General features: G+C 37.8%; 1 protein-coding gene across 2 annotated transcripts; it reads left to right on the top strand.

Moving 5' to 3' along the window:
* The first annotated feature begins 1,707 nt into the window (after window positions 1-1,707).
* On the top strand, window positions 1,708-20,359 carry TMEM267 (transmembrane protein 267). Of its 2 annotated transcripts, none has more exons than XM_074812524.1 (4): window positions 1,708-1,901; window positions 4,862-5,000; window positions 6,943-7,330; window positions 15,133-20,359. In XM_074812524.1, exons 3-4 carry the CDS (start codon window positions 7,007-7,009, stop codon window positions 15,466-15,468), a joined length of 660 nt encoding a protein of 219 aa, XP_074668625.1. In that variant the 5' UTR covers window positions 1,708-1,901; window positions 4,862-5,000; window positions 6,943-7,006; the 3' UTR covers window positions 15,469-20,359. The 2 variants fall into 2 exon arrangements, with proteins under 2 accessions (XP_074668625.1, XP_074668626.1); XM_074812525.1 differs by lacking the exon at window positions 1,708-1,901 and adding an exon at window positions 2,145-2,233.
* The last annotated feature ends 1,694 nt before the right edge of the window (window positions 20,360-22,053 follow it).

Below are 22,053 nucleotides of genomic sequence, written 5' to 3'. Positions count from 1 at the left end.
TGGTCTGTGGTCTGTCAACTCGGTGGTACACCATATCTTTAGTGAAAAAATACTAGCCTTTTACCATTGGTTCCTCTTCCAGCACTTTATTGAATCACACAATGGTTTGGGTTGGAAGGGACCTTAAAGATCACCTAGTTCCAACCCCCCTGCCATGGGCAGGGACACCTTCCACTAGACCAGGTTGCTCAAAGCCCCGTCCAACCTGGCCTTGGACACTGCCAGGGAGGGGGCAGCCACAGCTTCTCTGGGCAACCTGTGCCAGTGTCTCACCACCCTCACAGTAAAGAATTTCTTCCTGATGTCTAATCTAAATCTACCCTCTTTCAGCTTAAAACCATTACCCCTTGTCCTGTTGTTACCTAAAAGACTGAAAACCAAGATCAGTTTAGAGGAGATACTGCTTTATTCTGCGCAGGGTGCTAGGAGGAAAACATCCACAAATCAAGCACCACTCAAAAGAACTTCAAAGTTTTTATACGCTCCAAACTACATGATTACACGTTTACTGTAGTGATTATTGGTTATTTACTTATCCCTTCTATCCCTCTTTGGTTAGTAACATGCTTGCTCCAATTTAAAGTTACAGTGGGTTTCTAGTTTTCTGCACAAGCTCAAAGTTTGGGCAGGGTTCTTATACACGTAAAACAATTTTAACAAGTTTCCATGTGCCAGGATGTTTCTCCTCTTGAAGGACGGTAGCTCTTGATTACAAGTTCCTTACTAATCATTGTTGATGGTTTGAAGAACAGACTGACCCATCTGATGCATCCAACTTGTCCTCGTATTTGACAAGAAGCATTTGTATAGACAATAAGACATACTATGCGTCCTTGGGTGCCATGAGAAGCATTTGATGGGGCCTGCAATGTGCAATGAGAGACAGTTTTTCAGCCTGTGATTCCCAGTAAACAATACATTCTTTCCCATGGGTACCAAGCACATATAATTTAAGCAACTCTGATCAAGGCCTTTTGTTCAGGGTAACACTATCCCTACACCCCCTGATAGAGTCCCTCCCCATCTTTCCTGTAGCCCCCTTTAGGTACTGGAAGGCTGCTATAAGGTCTCCCCAGAGCCTTCTCTTCTCCAGGCTGAACAAGCCCAACTCTCTCAGCCTGTCCTCACAGGGGGGGTGCTCCAGCCCCCTGATCATCTTTGCGGCCTCCTCTGGACATGCTTAAGCAGGTCCATGTCCTTCTTATGTTGGGGGCCCCAGAGGTGGACACAGCACTGCAGGTGGGGTCTCAAAAGACCAGAGTAGAGGGGGAGAATCCCCTCCCTCTGCCTGCTGGCCACACTTCTCTTGATGCAGGCCAGGATAGGGTTGGCTTTCTGGGCTGCGAGCACACATTGCTGGCTCATGCTCAGTTTTCCATCCACCAATACCCCCAACTCCTTCTCCACAGGGCAGCTCTCAATCTCTTCATCCCTCGGCCTGTAGCGATTCTGGGGATTGCCGCGACCCACGTGCAGGACCTTGCACTTGGCCTTGCTGAACTTCATGAGTTTTTCACGGGCCCACCTCTCCAGCCTGTCCAGGTCCCTCTGGATGGCACATCCCTTCCCTCCAGCGCGTGGACCGCACCGCACATCTTGGTGTCATCGGTGAACTTGCTTGAAGGTGCGCTCTGAACCTTGTTGTGAATACCTAGCCCCTGTTTTTACTCTAGCTAGAAAAATTTCTTGCTCAGAAGCGACCGCACACCCCGTACCGCAGCGCGACTCCCGCCGCGGAGGGGCGGAGACAAGCGGCTCCCTGCGCCGCGGCTGGCGGGCCGCGCTCCCAGCGTGCTCCGCGGCCACGGGCGCCTCCAACGCCGCGCCGGCCAGTCTCGGGGCGGGCGGCTGCGCTTCACCTCAGGGGGCGAAGGGGGCGGCTGGCGGCGGCCGCGCTTCAGGTGGGCGCGGAGGGCGGCGGGGCGGGCTGGGCACCGGGAGCGGCGGCGGCCGCCGGCTTCCCATCTCCGCGGGGTGCCGAACGGCAGCGCCCTCACCCCGCCGAGGCGGGAAGCCGCCCGCCCCCGCCCCCGCCCGGGCCGGGTCGTCGCGGGCTTCTCTTCATGGCTCCGGGCTGCAGGCCGCGGGGTTGGGGCTTCGGGGGTTCGTTGGTGAGGGCACCCCGGGGTGTTCACAGTGCAGTGGGTTTTACTGAGAAGGAGCTGAAAGCGGGAGAAGACGGTCGTAGCAGTCTGACAGGAGCCAGCGTCAGATTCCTGTTGTATTGATATAGGTACCCGTACGTCTTGTCAGGTCTTAAGATAAGAAACGGTAATGCGGTACTTTACCTGAAGCCAGGCATGTCACATGTGAGGCTCCCTGACACTCTTGGCTCCGCTTTTGCAGTAAAGATGACAGTACATTTTTATTTCTTAATGACCGAGGAGATGGATGATGAGGGGCTTTGGTGCTGGTTGTTGAGACAAAGCATACCCTTTCCTCCAGAAATAAAAATTGTTGCTGATCTCTGTAATTTTACATGTCTGTCTGTCACAAGCCTGTCTTCCCTTCGTCCCTGTCTTTAGTTGCACATACCGGTTGTATTTTAATCTTAAATTGTATTAGCTGTTTACGGTCCGAATGCTGTTGTAGTTCATGAGGGTAGTACATAAACTGCTCATGCCTTTTTTTGGTTTTGGGGTTTTTTTTGTCTAGCATGGCAAATTATTTTCTTCCATGGGATAGTACTGTGGTCTGTTTCTAGTTACTAAATACTTCTAGGATATTCTTTCAACTCTTTCAGATACATCTCAGTTCCAAAGTACTCATTAAGGAGAAGGTCTGCATTTTAGTGTCTTGCTACCTCTTTTGAAACACTTTAATTTACAGTCCCTGAAATAAGCAATTTAATTAAATCCTGATTTTATGAGGGTTTTGTTTGTTTCTTTTTCTTGATTTTCTTGTGGGCTTAATTCAATTTGTTCCTCAGTATCTTGGTAAAATCCTACCAATTTCTTGTGTGCTTTCGTCATCTTTCCTCTTCATCCTCCTTCCAACCCCAATAATGCATTATAATTATCCGGCCAAAAAATGTGTTCATTATCAGTGCTTCACAGTTTGTTTAGGCTCTGATCTGCTTTTCCATGATATAGTACATTAAAGGTATGAACTTGTATCTTAAATGGTAATTATACTTTATGGAGTTTTTCATATAAATTAACATCTGAAATGAAATAGTGGCTTTTTACGAGATTGTAGAATTATAAGGGACTACTGTGGTCTTTTTGACTTCTTGCATGAAGTGTGTAATTCTACTAATTTTATGCCCTAAATCCTTATAGGTATTCATGTACCCGATAACTTCTTGCAAAAGTGGGGCAAAAATTTTGGAGAGCAATATTTTCAAATGATAATTTTAGCCGTTGTATTTTTGTTTCACTCTTACACCATGAGTTGAAAGGTCACCTGTTTCCCCCAGTAAATATTTACACCTTTGATCTAAATACCTTCTTGTGTCAGTAATTTACAATGTTAACTGCGTATGTTAAAATTATTTTTACAATTTGCTTAAATGGAATTAAATATATCAACAAAACTGCATTTTGTGGGTATAGATGGAGATTATGCAATGCTTTCTCTCATATAAAAATGTCATGACAAATCACAACTCTAAGCAGTGTTACTCTAACAGCTGTTATGTGCATGTGTTCTATGTAAACCCAACCTAAATCTTTCCTTCAGTGTGTGAACTGGACTGACCACCCATAGGTTTCTAAGAATTCTTGTGTAATACATCTATTTCCCAATGTTCTCTTTTAACAAGAATGTAAGCTCCACAACTATGCTTTCTGAGATTTATAGGATAGAAAAACCTATGACACTTTATTGTGATATTTTGTAAGCAATCTGAAAATCATTATTTTTCAGACAAAAAGTACAGTTTGTAGTGTTATATTACAAATTGTAATTTTGGAGATGATTTTGTCTGAACAGAGTTTTGCTTTTTGTAGTCTGATTTCACTCTTGATCTGCAGAATATTTATACTTAGGCCGTTGTACTTAGGAGTGTGATGATTTTTACACAGCAGTCATTTTTGTCTATAAACGATGGCAGAGACAGACTGGTTACAAAGAACAGTTACACCATGAACTTGGCTCTTGACTAAGGGCAATCTGAAGCCACATTTTTGCTTCCTGCTCTTCATTCTGGCTCAAAGACAACCATTCACGTATTGTCTTTGTTTTCCTGTTGGCATTGTTACCTTTATTTCATGATACATAATTGCCAAATCATACTCATTTTGGGTCTTTTCTAAGTCTGTAGAGATGCTTTCCCTTGTGTACTTTATGCACATGTTGGTAATACCCGTACCAAAGCAGTGTAAGCCTACCACAGAACTGGCACAGACCTCTGTTGCTATTTGAGTTCATAGGTCTCTGTTTATTTATTCCAAGGTCAATAACTGATGGGATGAAATTAAAAAATGGGATGAAAAAAAAAAAAAAAGGGATCCCTGAATGTGACTCATAAATGTTTCGTTAGGTGGGGATCTTTCAGGCACACAGTTACAAGGAAAAGTCTGTTAAAGTAGATCTCTGCATATTTTGAAATGCAGTTACTTAAAACAGAAGGCCTTTTCTGACTTTAAGACACTGGGGGTTATTATTATCTTTTAATTATTATCTTTTTCCATCTTTATTTGTGCCCTCTTGTTTTATGGTCTTTTTTTCCTGCTTTCTTTAACAGAGCTTCTAAAGCCCTACCTAAAGTTGCTTTTAGCATTTGTTCAGGAATTCATTAAAAAGATGTTGCTTCTTTCTGTATTTTTGACTACTGTTCAGTTTTCATGTATGTTTTGTAAAGAGTTTGAAGAGCTTTGTGTAGTATCAGTGCTTATGCTGCCTGGTTCTGTTTATTTAGGATGGAACAAGTGGTGTTTGGTCTTTCCTGCACTGGACTGGGTTCAGCAAGCAGAGAGGCTCAACACTAAGGGATAGACCACATTTCCTACTGGAACAAGGCAACTGCAATGGAAAAAATGTGTTCTTGTAGTCCCAGGGTAAGTTTCATTCTGAATACTGGTATGCTTTTTAAAGGTAAGTTGCTAGCTACATCAGCTCTTCACAGATTGGATTCTTATACAGATTTTATGGCTATATAGGAAAAACATTCGTGTGATCACCATTTGTTTCTTAAAATGGAATTTATTCAGAAATGTACTGTATATTGTAAAGTCACCCACCAGAAAATGTCAGTTCCAGTGTTTCAAGAAACACTTTGTGTCTACATGTTCATTCAGAAGAGACAGTCATGGTTAACAGATGCTGAACTTGACCCACTTTTTTCATCTGTGTGCAAAGTCCATGTATTATTCATGCTCTCTTCTCTTTTTTTTTTTTAACATCTTCCAAATAAATGATTCAGTGGGCTTTTTTTCTATAAAGATCAATGCCAGTAGTCATGTCTTGTGGATAGTTCTACAATGAACAGGCATGTAAATCATCTGGAAGAAACATCTTATATTTTCTGGGGCTTATAATCAAAAACGTGTTTAAAATCATAAACTATTATATGTCAACATTGTTAGAGGTATTCATTTTTAAAGGAAGTCTAATACACTCATAAAAAGCCTATTTAGAATAAAAGATTACCAAGATTTAATGTGTTGTTCAGAAATAGCAACCTCTTGGAAGAATCCATTTTTAGATAGGATGAAGGCTTTGAAACTGCAGTCAGTCTCCATGGCTCCCCAAAAAGACAGAAGAGTGTAACAGTTGGGACTGTTAGAATTTATGCTGTCCTTCAAAGACTGCTTTTCAGTGCGTTTAATGTAACGAAGCTAGGGAGTACATCATTTATATGAGGATTTTTATTTCAAAAGTGTTCTTTTTAATGATATCACAGAAATGAGCACTCTGTCTTTATAATCCAGGATTCCTATAATCACTTCTTGGGAGTGGGGTGGAGGTGTCTCGAAGATCTTGAATTACTTTTGGAATTTTTTTTGAGGCGCCAACCAGTTGTTGAAGGACAATAATTATTCCCAAGGAATCACCTTGTATGAGAGGGTTTCATAACAATTACAGAACATAAATAGTTTTTAAGGACTTCTGAGTGATTATTAATGCTAATAGCAGTGCCTTTATTTTCAAATTACAACTGTCAATTTTTGAAAAGTAAAATGACTGAGAATAGTAATTTTCTTTTTTTCTGCCAAAAGAGCTGTTATGAAGGTAGTGTGGTGGACAATAGATAAGTCCTAAAAGTAGCAGTAGAGTTTTCTGCTGGAGCACATACTGAGGAAAAGCATATGTAGTTTCGTTCTGTAAGGAGTTTTGATTATGTCTGCTTGACTGAATGGCTATTGTTTTTCTGTTTATGATAAGCGTACAGATATTTTAGTGGTTCTGGTTTTCTTAATGGTTATTCTACATGCCAGTTTCCAAGCTAAACAAGGAGTTGGTCAGAGAGGGGCACCAGGGTGATAATACATATGTTCGCAAAGTACGTAAATGGAAATAGTGTTTTGGATTACAGATTAGAAACTTGGTTTTAACGGTTGTGGCATAGAGAGATTTGAGATTTTTGAGCCTCAGTCCTAAGAATCCTCCAAATTGAATCTTTTTTTTGTTGTTACAGTGTAAAGGATTTAATTTTATGAATATCATGTATCTAATACCAGGAGGAATCTTGAGACATATTTAATGTATTATCATAGACATGTTTCAAATTATTTTGTAAAATTTAAGATTTCAGAAAGTGGAGTTAGAGCTTTTCATGTTACAGAGGTGCTTGTCCTAATTAAAACAGGGCAAGTGTTTTAATTCAGAGCTGTAGTGTTCAAGTCAACAAATTAACTGAAATTAAAAATACCCTAGGACTATTAAGTGCAACCATTGAATTTGCATTTTTTAGGCTCTGTTCTAGCTGTAATAGCAAATTCTTTGTGCTAATGGATTTTTTCCTTTAATAATTTTCTTTTTGTTCTCTGACATTTACAGAGCAACTGATGATACAAAGGACAATGTACAGTGTATATCCTGATGACATTTTGTGTACTTTGACATGGTTTTTACCATGGCATCTGAGACTGAAAAGGCCCATGCTCTTCTCCAGACTTTCAGCACAGCTTCGGTTATTTCTAGTCTAGGTTTGGGAATATTCTGCTTTGTAGCAGACAGAATTCTGCAGTTTTCCTTCATTCAGCAAAATGACTGGCTCAGAGCCTTGTCTGATAATGCAGTGCATGGTATACTAGGAATGTGGTCCTGGGCAATAGTGATTGGACTCAGGAAAAAAAGTGACTTCACTGAAGTCACTCTGGCTGGCTTCCTCGCTTCTGTCATTGATGTGGACCACTTCTTTCTTGCTGGTTCTTTGTCATTAAAGGTAAGTCAAAAGATCAATGATTGTTTATTTTCCTTCTTCATCACTGTTTATTTTATTGTTCTTCTACCATATCCTAAACAAAAAGTTCCAATGATACTTTAATTAGATACATTTTTAATAGATATATAGGAAATATATTTGCATGGACTTGTTATTCTTTTAAAAGCCCTAAAATTATTTTACATCTACTGTTAAGTTCTGCTCCTTACAAGGCTCTGAAAAAAGAATTTTGAAAGCCTGATAGGTACCTGATAACCTATGTGTATCACATAGCTGCTTTGTTATACAAGTTAAACAGTTAAGTGCTGCCATGCACACTTTGTGTATAAAGTGGATTATTCCATTTCTGTTTACAATAAGGGGTAGAAATAGCTGGAAGGTAAATAATCCATCTGCTGTTTGATTTCATTCAGTCAGTACATTTGGTTTTAGCCAGCCCTAAATATTTCTCCAACAAACAAGCTATATATGAGCTGTCAGCTTTAAAAAGGCAGTCTGAATATACCCTTAAATATAGTTTGTTTTAAAAATAAATAAATAAATAAAGCAAATGTCAAACTTGTTAATGAAAGTAAAAAGATGAATTGACTCCTGTTAAGGCATATATGTGATCATCATCCATTTGCAGAATTGCTTGTTAGGACAGAGTTTCTCAATAGGGTTAGTACTGCCAGGTTATGGCATTCTTTTTCAGTGGTTCTCCAGTTCTTTAGATGTGTCCTGTTCCCTCTTCTCTATTCACACACATGCATATATCTGTGTCTTCTTGCCTGCTCCAAACATACATATGCAGCTTTGGCTGACCATAACAGTCTCTTCTGTATACTCTCCAAAACACTTGCACCTTCTGTAAGCTCCAGCTGTGCCAGCTGCAGCCACAGTTTCTTAAAACTGCCCTCCAGATCTCATACCTCAGGCAGACAGACACTCCTCAGCCCCAGCGAGCTCCTGGTCCCCGTAGCTAGAGCCCTGCCACCCTGCTTGTTATCAGGAATTTGCTCTGCTCAGCAAAACAAGTCCTCACAGTTTGATTGTGTTGGTGTTTCTAGCATACATATACATACATGCTACTTACTCTCCCTTCCCCAAAAATGTACACCCCCACCTACAGATAGACCTGCACAGAAGAAGGGGAAGATACTGATCTTCATCCACTCAACCAGAGCATAACTTAGTTGTTTGACCATCTTGCCACCTTTCTCCTCCTCCAGTTTGCTCATAGTAGTGCTACACTCTTCATATGAATGACAGAGGAAATCGCTTCTAGGAAGCAGAGGAAGGAAAGAGGTGGAGGGAAAGCTGCTGTTCTTTGTATTTGTAATCCTTTAATTAAAGAACAACAATGCAAAATGGTTTACCAATTTTTTTAAAATATGTTGGAAGCAGCTATATGCAAGAAGCATTATTGCTTATGGTTGAGATGTAAAAATCAGACTTCCAATGGGAAAATAGTTTTTGTTTATGTACAACATCGCTATTTGTTGTTGAGAAAAGATGTTTTCCTATTTGTGCGTTTGGTCAGTTTCCCCCTTATATTTGTTTTCAACAAAGAGAACACTTTCACAGAATCACAGAGTGGTTGTAGTTGGAAGGGTCTTCTTCTGGAGGTCATCTTCTCAACCCTGCCACTGCTGAAGCAGGCTACCTGCAGCTGGTTGCTCAGAACCATGTCCAGACAACTTTAGAATATCTTCATGGATGTAGACTCCACAACTGCTCTGGGCAACCTGTTTCCATGTGGAGCCACCATCACAGTGAAAATATGTTTCCTTACATTCAGGAGGAATCTCCTGTGTTTTAGTCTGTGCCCGTTGCCCCTTGTCCTGTCAGTGGGCACCACTGGAAAGAGCCTGGCTCTGTTCTCTTTACACCCTCCCTTCAGATATTGGTGCACCTTGATGACATCTCCCCTGAGCCTTCTCTTCTCCAGGCTGCACAGTTGCAGCTGTCATCCTTTCCCCATATGCAAGATGCTCCAGTCCCTTCGTGGTCTTAGTGGCCCTTCTCTGGACTTATCTCCAGTAGCTCCATGTCTCTGTCATAGTGGGGAGCCCAGAATCAGTACTCCAGAGACGGCCTTACCAGTGCTGAGGCAAAAGGGAAGAATCATGTCCCTTGACTTGCTGGCAACACTTGCTGGAACGGTGTTGCTTCTCCCTGGGTAGTCCCTAGTTCTCCCCTTTTCTGTACTTTTTGCATATGGAAATACTGTAAAATTACATAATTATATAAAGAAGAGGAAAGTTAGTTGGTTGATTAATGAGTCCTGTAGTATTAACATTTTGGTGTAGCATTTAAATCTGTAATTATTCTCATATATATTTTCTTATTTTATAATCAGTAAATGCAAGTAATGAATGAATGGCTAGTTATTAGAAAGTATTGTTAAAATTTTATTGCTACTTTTTCTGCATTTGAGATTTATACCAGTATTTTTTCTTAATTATGACCACTAGATGACACTCTTCACCAATGTCTGTGTAGAAAGTTGAGTATTGTATTGTATCAGGATTGGGAGGTGACCTGTCTTTACTGCCTTCAGTGAGGCAAGGGTAAATAAGCTTACACTTTCCATGATGGAGAATGTTTGCATAGCCTATCCCTGGTATCCCAAACAAAGTAAATTTTTGCAATTTCATGACTTAATTTGTTCCTATGTTGTTTCAGTTCCCAAGCAGCTAGCAACTGTTTTTCTAATATCCACCCAAAGTATTGCTGTTGACGCTTAGATCTTGTTTTCTTATTCTTTGAGGCCTCTCTGCAAAAGACAGCTGATTGCTGTGCTCTCCCCAAAACTGTTCTCCAAATCAGAAGTACAAGATCTTGCAGGTAGAAGAATAGCCCTTTAGTAGCCAAACTTACTTAGCTGAGGTAAGGAGAAGGCAAGATACCCAAAGGCTTTTCCATAGTAATTTGACTACAAACTCCTCCCCCTTCCATACTTTAACTGGGCTAATAAAGAATGTTTATCTGTAAACCATATCCTCTGTAGGTCTCTTGACCCTTAAAGCAGTAACAGCATTACTCTTAACAACTTGCAAAACCATTATGCGCTGCAAAAATTTTCTTCTTGATTAAGTAACTTGCAAAAAAAATGTGAAGGGCCTGGATTTATGTTTTCTAAATCTCTTACTATTTTTCTCATCTCCTCTGGATTACCTTTTGCCTAAATTATCTTTAAAGGTCCTGTTGTTACCTGAAGTAAAGACTCTTGAAACCAGTATTAGGTTAGAGAGGAGATGCTGCTTTATTCTGAGCAGGATGTTAGGTAGAAAGGATCCATAAATCAAGCGTCCTAAACAAAAGAATTTCAAAATATTGATACACTCCAAACTACATGATTATGTATTTACTATGGTGATTATTGGTTAATTACTTATCACTTTGATCCTTCATTGGTTACTAATATACTCCCTCCATTTTAAAGTTACAGTGGGTTTTTAATTTTCTGCACAAGCTCAAAAGATGAGGATCTTTATTTAGACAGGGGTCTTTGAAGCAGTAAGTGTTATTTTTAATATTATAATGAGGATAGTTCTTCCAAAGGACACTCTAATCTCTAATTAAACTAATTTACATAAAACAATTTTAACAAGCTTCCATGTTCCGGGATGTTTCTCTTCTTCAAGAATGGTAGCTCCTGATTAGAAGTTCCTTACTAATTATTGTTGATAGTGAGAATGACAGACTGACCTAACTGATGTGTTCAATCTGTCCTTGTGTTTGATGAGAAACATTTACATGGACAATAATACATACTATGTATCCTCGAGTGCAGTGAGAAACAGTTGTGCGGTTTAGGATTCCCCGGGAAACAATACATTCTTTCCCGTGGATAGCAAGCACATAAAATTTAAACTACTCTGAACAAGGCCTGTTGTTCAGGGTAACACTGTTCCAAACTGTTTATAGTATTTTAGGTGAGACTTCACTTGAGCCAAATAGCATAGATTAATTCCTTTTAATGTCACATGTATGCAACACTTCTGTCTCTTTAAAAAGAAAATCTGTTACAGTTTTTATGTCTCTTGCAAGCCATTGGAGTCTTTTTAGTTTGTAATATAATCTAATCCCCATAAATTTTTCTGTTGTGTTGTTGCCTGGCTAGCTAGACCTGATCATAATACAGGATTTTTCTTTGCTCAGCTTAATATGATGTGCCTTTCAGTTTCATATTATAATTTCAGGCTGTGGCCTATGTAATTTATTACTTTGTGGGATACTTTTTTACTACCTATTTGTTAGTTCCCCTCTCATTCTTCCTCTTCAGGTTGCAGGATTGAGACTAACCAATTTAAGAGACTACAATGTTTACTGCTTATGCAACACATTACTAAGTAACTAATAAATTAAGAAATCTAATTAACTAACCACACCACTCTTACTAATTTGTAACAATAGTATTTGTCACATTACCCAATTATCTATAAAGCTTTTCATCATCACTCTTAAATCTGATGACGGGTTACTTTTTTGAAATAACCATTCTATGCAGCACAAGGCAGTATTGCCTTCTACCTCCAGTTGCTACCTTCACACTACTCCTGTTCTTGCTGACACAGCTTGCTGCTTGGATTATTTGGCTATTGGGCTGTTTTTCATGGTGTCATCATTATTTTTCTGGAGTATTCAGGGTAAATAGTCACCTGTGGTATTTATATGTTTACTCTGATAAATACTTGTGTACCAAGTAGCATGTGATCTGCCCTTTTGCCCACATTATTTTTGCAACAAGTATAAAGTCTACAAAGACTTTGCTACTTAGAATGTGTAGTTCTTTGTATTCCATGTAGTTCCTACTGCATATTATATGCACACAAGAATCTGTGTTTGAAGAATCTGTCTCATTGACTAGCTCTGCAGGTGAAAGTTACTGCAGCCTGCCATCATGCTCAGCATTGCTGATAAACAAGAACAGCATGATGGGCTGCTCCCAGTGTCCCCCAGCATTGTAGCCAAAACACTCCTGTGGGAGAACAGACATGCAGAAATTGCTAGCTTGCTACCTAAGACTCACCAGCTTCTAAAAGTGTAGAGAATACAGTCAGTGGCAAACCAGATTGTACTGGCAAATATACATAACACATAACACAGCTAGTTAATGTGCCACTGCTGACCAACCTGGGCACACAGGAGCATTTCTGGAATTGGAGAGTAAGATTTGCACGCACACAATTACTTTAACATTGATTTTATAGATCAGCCTCAAAACTGAAAGGACTTCAGCCTTGTGAAACATCACAGAATATAAGTGAGAGAGCCCATGTTGTTACATAACTTCCATGGTGTCACTGAGCATTAAAGCAAAGAGTTTGTTTGGGTTCTCCTGCATGCAATTGTTGTCTCCTGTCTCCAGCTGCTCATTGTAGTGTGTGAGAGGGGCTGGAGGAGCAGGAACTTCAAGAAGATCTTGCACCTAATTGAAGACGTAGGCAAATGGAAAGGTAATTTGTGTTTTGAATAAATTCTGTTTGCAACTGCAGCCTGATCTCTCTCATGGTCGATGTACCCTTAAATCTACCCAAACCATGATCTTTTTTTTTTTTTTTTTCAGGGGGTTTAAGACAGAAAAGGCTTGTACTGTGGTTTTTGGGTTTTTTTGGTTTTTGTGTGTTTTTTTAAAATCTGGTGATTTCTAAAGGTGAACAAATTTGCCTGTTAGGAGAAACAGTATAACAGCTTATATTGCCAGTAGAACTATGTGTCTGTTTCTTGGGTTTGGCAACTCAAGGATATAAATGTTACAGAATGTAAAAGAGAAAGCAGACTGTTCTTCTCTTAGAACTTGGGTAACAGCAGAAGCCCAATGAATGTACTGACAATTACAAAATAGGACTTTCTTTGCTAATATTGAGCACTCAGGTTTGCTGTATGAACAACCCTGCCATCTAAAATTTGTATGAAAAAAAAATAAGCATCAGCTCCCCAAAACTGGATAAAGATTAGCACTAATACTGATAAATTGCATATGTAATTAACATTCAGATTCTCCTTACTCACTGTGTTGATGTTGGCAGCTAACCTCCATAGAGCAGAGGGAAAAGAGTCATTTAGACTTTGCCATTAATTTTTTTCAAAGTGCAGAAACAGTGACCAGTTGATATCTGCCAAAAGTATCACCATCCAGGGTGGTTTTTCAAAATTAGGCTAGTATGGACTTTTTAGGCCTGACAGTTACAAAAATCTGACTATCTTTGTAGGGTAGGTGATAAACAATTTCACCATCACAAGATTTTTCTACTTTAATCTGTGAACAATCTTCTTATATGAAACAGAAATGAAGTTGTGGAAGATACAGCCTTTGCACCAGCTTTAAGGAGTTGAGTCCATACCATTACTGTTAGAAGTTGTTGAGACAGTTTGTGAGCTTTTTAATCCCATCACCTGATCAAAAGTGTCATGGACAAGCATGTGGTGGGAAGCTAATAGAGCAAAGCTTTCTGCAAGCCTTTTAACGTTGACTTTGGTTTAGAGCACAGACTGTTATATTCCAAGGTAGTCCATAAGTTTCCATCTCTCTATTTCTTAGCTAAGGCTACATCAAAGTCTTCTTACAGAGAAGACAGGGTTCCAAGCAGTTGCCAAAAATATCCATGAAAAGTTGATGAAGCTATTCCAGAGTCCCGCTGTCAGGTATTGTAGCTGTTGAATCCTGTAGCAGTTAACACAACTGAAGCATTAATGGATTACTGGCTAGTGTCTTGTAGCATGCTTTGTTTGCTTCCTGCAGTAGATGCAGTGAGGGATGTGCAATGTAAAAATGAGATGCACTGTCATGTGCAAAGAGTACAAGAGTATGAGTACGTCTCTGGTGCCTGTTACAGTCTTTCCAAATGTTTACCAGTATCTGAATTGAACCAATTAATATTACATCAGCACTGGTATAGATCTTTTAGTAATGTGTTACTGTTTCTTCTGTGCTTACAGAAACAAGAGTCTACTTATTTGTTGCTTAGAAATCCAAAATGTTATTTTTTTTACTGTCTTTGAATTTGTGAAGATAGATAATTCTAGCTGTTGCTAGCAAGTACATCTGTAATATTTCCTCAAGTATGTGTAGCAAATTGATAACTATCGCTTCTTAAAATGGCTAAATTTAATCTTGCTAGGCATTCACCTTAACTAAAACCAAATATCAGGCTTTCAACTGAGTTAACATTAAACAAGTTGTTGATATGAAAACTCCAGTCACAGATGATTCAGATGCTGACTTCTGAATTTGTCTTCTGCCTGTCCATAAAGAATACTCTGTCAAGGCAATCAAAGTATGTGCAACTTAGATCTTATTTTTGTTGTATTCGAGATTACTGTTCTGGTTTAGATATTGTCCAATGAAAACAACTTCATGGATGCTAACTGTAGTATATTACAGGATGTATTTTTGAAAATAAATGCCATTAAGGCATATTAAATATTTCAAGTGTATTGTATGGTTGTTTTCCTTTTAATTATCTCGAAATTAAATACATATAATCAGTGCAGCAGACTATACAGGTTCCTGCATACCACATGACTATATGACAAATAGCATACATCATCCCCCTCCCTCCCTGTTTTGCCATTGGTAATTCTTAGTAGGATGCATGATTCATATCATACGATAGAGAGACAGCACCACACACAGCTCTTGTACGTTTAGATAGTCATATTGTTGATTTTGATCAACTACAGTGGAAAGGAACAATATGCTTTTCTTTGTACTTCCACTTAGCCACTTGATAATACACCTGTAAATATCCACAAAAAATTCCTTTTCTTGTCACGATTGTAGCCATTGCCAATTATATTTTTCTCTTCTGCAGGCTGCTCTGACTCTTCCACAGAGACCACTTCTTCATTGTTCTACTGTGATTCCTGTTGTGGCTCTGACATTAAAGTTTATTATGCACCTTTTCAGGCTTAAGGATTCATGGTGCTTTCTTCCCTGGATGTTGTTCATATCCTGGACTTCTCATCATGTCCGTGACGGGATTCGTCATGGCCTCTGGATCTGCCCATTTGGAAAAACTCCTCCTTTGCCATATTGGCTGTATGTGGCAATTACAGCATCTTTACCTCATCTGTGTTCATTTATTATGTATTTAACAGGCACTAGAGAATTAATGTCTATAAAACATGGAATCCGCATTGATGTATAAGAATGATGGCTCTTAAAGGTTGTTTGTATTAGCACTTGAAATAAGCTGTCAGTTTATCACAGAAGTGGTTTCCTTATGTTTCCTATGACTTCCGAGTTAGGCATTTTAAGCCTGTGGAGCCAGTTACAGCTCCTGTGTCAATTACTTGTGGTCATAGAAACCTATTTAATGAATGGTAATAATTTTGTATCTATACATTCCCCTTGTAAATATGTGGTCTTCCATTATAGTTCATGCACAGCTACCTGACTTATAAAATACTTAGTCTCTGTAGTAATTACATTACATTTTACTGTCATGGTGCCATTCATCTGATCACCATTCACTTTGGATTTGTATTCTGCCTTTAGGCAATACATTTCATCTAGATAGCATTTGTATAGCATTTTAAAAATGTAAAGTACTATATAAATGCTAAGTATTAGTGAGAATTTAGGAGTGTATGGCACTTCTAAAAAACATCAGTTAGCCTTTTGAATTTATTTGTTTTCCTGCTGGACTCGTTTATTCAACTGTTTTAAAAGAAATGCTGTCACAATGTGCAACTGTGTATCTGCACCTCTTTGAGCACTGCTATCCTGTAGTGTTTCTACTAAATTCTATTCCTCTGTAGTTGCTTGGTAGTCAATTTGCAGATAATTAGTAACTATTATTTGTGCTTAGAAAGAAGACAGTTTGGTTACAGTATTATGTGTGTTGGCCAAGTTGTTTAATTTTAAAAATATATTAATTAGGAGTATTATTTAATTTGGAACTAAGGTATTTTAGTAAATATTTAAGGATTGTGTAAAGGCAAACTTATTTATTACAGTAAAACATAAGCTTTAGGGAAGATTCAGAAAGATATAAGAAAATCAAAATTGCTCAAAATGTGACCTTACTATGGTATTTGTAACCAGCATTTTTCATTAAGTTGCAATATCATCATTATTATTATTGTAAAATAAAGCGCATTATTATTATACTGAAATAGAAATTTCCTCATAAATAAGTTCCTTAAGGAAAAATGTTATTATGTTGCAGGTTCATAATGTAGTAATTTATACTGTGGACTGTTCAAAGTAACAGTTTCCATTTACCGAAATTTCTCAGAAAAAGTCCCCAAGTAAAAATTAACTCCTGTCTAGTTTACAGTGTACAAGCTGAGAAATGTCTATTAATAATTGTTTTGTTAATTTTTTACTCATTGAACTCCCATTGCCTATTAAGAAGATGGAGCCTTAATTACTACATTTTGTGACGAATGGCTGACAAAAAGGATTATTTTTATGGAAGACCATATATAGGGTAGCATGTGCTGAACTTAAGTTATGAAAGAATGCAAAGATTAGGTGATATGTTCATACTACATTTATGTGAGTAAATGTGTATTAGTATAAAGTACAAAAAAACTACTGAAAATACTAACTGGGATGGCTGGCTTAATGGGTACCAGAGATCATCAATGTCTGCAAAGTACTAAAAGCTCTCTGCAAGCCCACTAAGCTCATTATGGAAAGTGTTTCACCCTTTTGCAATGTGCCTTCCCACAATAAGAATAATAGTCTCTGCCCTATTTGTTCTTCATGTTAGAAATGTATGCTTATGGAAACTTGTCTGACAGTACATTGGGCTGTTTAGCATTTATTGTAAGATGAATAAAAGTTTTTTTTCATTGGAAAGAAGATTGGAAAAGCAGAACATTCCTTAAAGTATTATCCTCATACTGTGGATTTCTGCTTTTATATGTAAAAGTTTCCTAGAAACAACATCACAAATGTCCTGCTTTGGAGCCCTCAGAGCATGATGGTTTAGTAGGGGAGAAGCGTTGTTCATTTACTTCTAACCTGTATTTTAAACTAGGCTATGAAATGCCAATAATGAAAATTGTGCAAGAAGTGAACACTTAAATCATGTAGAAAATTTTCTGCGTTCTTGTTTCATGGTATAATATTTGTATGATTTTGTGCTTTATCCAGATTTGTTGCAAAGGGAAATGTATATAAGAACAAAGTGAACAATTACAGTTTCTTATTTTTTGATTGTAGCTGTACCATATTTGGTAACTATGTCCACCAACAGTCCTTAAGACTGGTACTGTACTGTTCTAGCTGTGTTTAAGGATCAGTTAATGGGTACATCTTCAGTAGTTTAAGAACACACATTTTCATTTTCTTTATTTCTAGCAATTTTTGTGAGGTTTTTACAATAATTTTCAGCTGTATTTCAAAATGTTATTTTTCTGGTCATGTTCTTATACCAGTTCTATGACAACAATAGGTGAACACCACTTAGAAATGTATTAAGGGAAGTAGCAAGCACTTGTGACACATAAGCTCTTTCTCTCTCCAGAGAGACATGACGGTCTCGTGCCTCCTCCTGACATTTAGGCACCTTTAGCTCAGGCCATTGCGACTTTTCAGGGTAAACTGACACGTTGCATGTAATGCTGTAATTTCTGGGTAGCCAGATTAGAGAACAAAGGAGAAGTTAAATATTTGTTTCAGCCTGTGTCACCTAGGAGATACTCATAAGGAATTGTTAGGCAATTCATTCGTAATGGGCAGGTCTATTTCACGTACATTTCAAATTCATTGATATTTCCAGCTATGCATTGATACCTGCCACGTGTAGCAAAACCATGGCAAAAATAAATAAAGATACTAAAAACATAGTTAATTTGTGCTTTACTGCATGCATTACAATGAACAGTAAATGTGGAGTACAAAAAGCATGTTAATTACACAAACTGATTAACAAACTCAAGCTAATAATTTCGTGCACAATGTATGATACATACCACTAAAATAGTAGTTATTTCAGAGTCGTTTATTATGCTAATCTAAACTTTTTCCATGTATTTTTTTGTTGTAGTTACAAACTTGAAAAAAGTGTAAGGTTTTTCTGACTTACTTTTTTGTTAGAACTGTGCTGCCTTTTTTTTCCTGATTTAATGGATTGCTGTCCTAAAAAGTAGGTACTAATAATTGCCAAGTTAAAAATATTAGAATGTTTATTCTTCCCCAGTCCTCTAGAAATAAGATAAAATTTCTTCTAATTCCCTAATGGCCTTAACGGAAAGAGTGAACACATCTCCTGTCAGTTTATATTCTAGTTCAAAATGTGATCTGTATTTTCACATGACTATTGGTACCACTTTTTTCTACAGTGAAGTATATTGTATCATGTGCCTTTAATTGGTTATTGATTTGGAGTTCCCATCCCTGGAGGTGTTCAAGAGTCGGGTTGACATAGCGCTTAAGGATATGGTGTAGTTGAGAATTGTCAATGTTAGGTTAATGGTTGGACTAGGTGATCTTCAAGGTCTTTTCCAACCTAGACGATTCTGTCATAAGTGAATTATTCATAACTGATGCCCATGCTCCAATGAAAATGCTGGTGAGTTTGAATTAAACTGAAATAATTTTAACAGCCAGGCCATTGGTATTAGCTTATTATCAGAAAAACATTTCCTTTGCTGATGGAAATAAAGTTCCAGAAAGAGAGAGAAAAGGAAGGGGTTAAAATTCAGTGTAAAGGAAATGTTAGTACATAGTTAATTTTGAACACATGTATTTTTATTCCATCAGCTACTGTCACTATGAAGTTAAGTGATGAGATGCATTAAAAGAGTACATTTCTGTTTAATTGAGCCAATCTAAATTCTGTCAGTTATGCAAATTTATTCAGGGCAGAAGAAATTTTGTATTGTGTTACAACTGGTAATTTTGAGTCCATAAACTAGGTTTTATTTCCCTGCTACAAGCGACATTGCACTGAAGCAAAGGAAGAGCTGTCAGGTTAAAGTACCCTTTGCGTTCATTACAAAAAAACAGTAGTAATACTTTTCCTCAAAATAATAAATTGGTGCCTTCAGTTCTTAAAATTCCCCAGATTTTATGTCCTCTACATTGAATTACAGATTTGAGTGCTGCACTGTAGAACTGATTTCTGTTACTTATAACATAAACCCACTATTAAAGATAAACAGTACTTATATTTTTAGATATATGTATATCACACACTGATTTTTTCCTTCTATGTTCATATTATAATTTTCCATTTGCTTAACCTAATTTTGTATTGAATTTTCTGGGGGTAAGGGGGAGTGTTTGTCTCAATGACTAGGAAACCCAGGTATGCTACTACTTAGCAGAAACATTTTAATGCAATGTTAAGGAAATCTTCAGAGTATTGAAAACTAGAAAAGAAATTATTCTATATTCCTTTTGATGGAATGTTAAGTAGATTTCTAGGCAGTTTGTAAAAGCAGATTTGTTTAACCAAAAGTAATTGACTGAAAACATTTGTATTAGTAAATATGGGTGAACAATATGTGTGAAAATGGATTTGTATACTGAAACTTTTGCAGGGGTAATTGACCAAGTCAGAACTGTTGCCGTATCCACCACAGAAACAACTTCTTTGTCTAAGGAATGTTACTAATGTCCCTGGAGCCTTCCTTATGTTGCCAAAGGAAAGACAATCTTACTTTGATCTTAGTCGATTTTCCGCTTAAAAATTGCATAACATTGAGTGAGGGTTCCTGGACTGGTGTGGGGTAGGTGCCTTGAACTGCTGTCCACTCCTTCACAGCAGTTTTTACAGATGAGTCAAAGAAGCTGGGAGCTCTGAGCTCTGGTACAGGAACTATGGGAAGGAAGTGAAACCAAAGATATCAAACATAACAATGGCATAAGGATTTACAAGGTTATAGTGCTGCTAGTTTCACTTTTGCATTTCAATTTAAATTGCTGGTAGTCAAACAAAAAGAACTTTTTTTTATATATTACTGCCAATAATTTAGAATCAAATTTTATGATGACTGCTCTAAAAATACAAAGTGTTTCTGGGCCAAATGAATACTGTAACATTCAAGTAATAAGGCTTTATTAATATATTTTCAACAAAATCATTTATGTCTTTTTGTTCATTTAACTTTATATATAGTGTAGACACAAGCACCCAGTTATTTTGTATTCTTACTGTGGAAGTATGGTTGGGGCTTGGAGAGTTTTGATGCAGACTACTCTAGCTAGCAAAAACCTTTTAGTAAGTAATTTTTTGTTTCATTAGTCCCTGGGGAGACATCTTCCTTTCTTCTAGGTGTGTTTTGTTCATGTGGAAGTTGGAGTGATTTGCCAGTATCTTTGGGGTAAATGTTCTGTATACCATGTACATCAAACATAAATAAGCAAAGCAAATGCACTTACAACTTCATACCATAAAAATGTATGCACATGATTTATTTATAATTTTTTCCCCAAAGTAAAAACAATTTAATATGCTCTGGCATCATGCATCTTGCATTTACAAGTCTATGTAAATACTGACAAAGTGGTATTTCTAGTAGTTTATACGACTACAGAGACATCAGCAGCGTTTCATGTACTCTCCTGGTGCTTGACTCACCTCAGGTTGGATGAAAAGTATGCTTCTGCTTCGATGTACATGACCCAGATACCTCAGCTGGTTTCAGCAGACTAAATGGTAGACATCTATCTCATAGCAAACCATCCTAGAGTCTTTTTGTATTCAGTGTGTAGCTAGTGTCCAGCTAGTGAACCAGTCTGCTCAGTGCTGCTTAAACTTACCTCTTCTTAAAAATATGTCTACTTCTGGTGTACTGAATTGTGTTCTACTCACCACAGATTGTACTAACTAGATGGTAGCTGACTAAAATTGGGATTGTAGATTGGGTCTGTCTTCATATCATTCACCATGATCTCCTGTTGCTGGAGAAGGAACCAGTCTCTTCAGGGAGTATTTTATCCAGGAGATTCTTTGACATGTAGAAAAACATGAAAAAGTGGTGCAACTAAAGGCAGTTCTTATGAGGCACTTAACATCACTTCTAGAGTAACGTGTTTCAGTAGAGGGATGATCAGCTTTTTTAAGTTAATTGTAATTTCTAAAATGCAGAACAAACATTTATTCTAAAATTATACAGATTTTATTTCTCAAAAGCAAAATCTTTCCAAAGGCAGGAGTTTCTCTTTAAAAGATTTAACAGTTGCACTTAGTATATTTATTGTGCCTGAAATTTTCAGTGCTAAGTCTTTGCTTCAGTTTACATTTCTCTGAAAAAAAATTATTTGATGTAGCTCCAGTATATGGACTTGGACTAAGAACATGAAATTTGTTAAAAGACTGCACCTTTTTGTTCCTTGAAATTTGACTTAGAAGATTCTCTACTTGTGTATCCTACAGCGGAGCTTGCACTAGGTAATGTCAGTCTCTCTTAATGGCAGTATGTAAAAGCTGAACACCTGTTTATTGTCATGATAAATATTTATTGCAGTTAGAAACTTCTGATACTGCTCTCCAGCACTGGAGATCCAAGGAGATCTGGGTTGTACTTGCTGCTTCCACATGCACACTCACTGTAAAGAAGGTGTGCTGCAGTGTTAGTTAAGGAAACCATGGCTTGAGTATGTGGTGTACGGGGCACCATGCTTCAGCAGTTTCCGTGGGTGTTAAAACCTGCTTCTGTTAAAAAGAAAATCCTGAGTTTCAAAAAAAGAGTTTTTTTCCCAATGAATTTCTGCTACTGAAAGTCTTGTTGAATGATCAAATTTCTTGAAAACTTGTTTCAGATAAGAAAAC

This window comes from Strix aluco, chromosome Z (assembly GCF_031877795.1).
Source record: "Strix aluco isolate bStrAlu1 chromosome Z, bStrAlu1.hap1, whole genome shotgun sequence".
NCBI classification, from domain to species: Eukaryota; Metazoa; Chordata; class Aves; order Strigiformes; family Strigidae; genus Strix; species Strix aluco.
This window is presented reverse-complemented; position numbering and strand designations above follow the sequence as displayed.

What these genes read in the sequence shown, in the direction of transcription:
- TMEM267 (XM_074812524.1), top strand. Translation starts at nt 7,007, where the DNA reads ATGGTTTTTACCATGGCATCTGAGACTGAAAAGGCCCATGCTCTTCTC. An exon ending in CTGGTTCTTTGTCATTAAAG is followed by an intron (nt 7,331 to 15,132) that starts GTAAGTCAAAAG and finishes TCTCTTCTGCAG; the next exon opens with GCTGCTCTGACTCTTCCACA.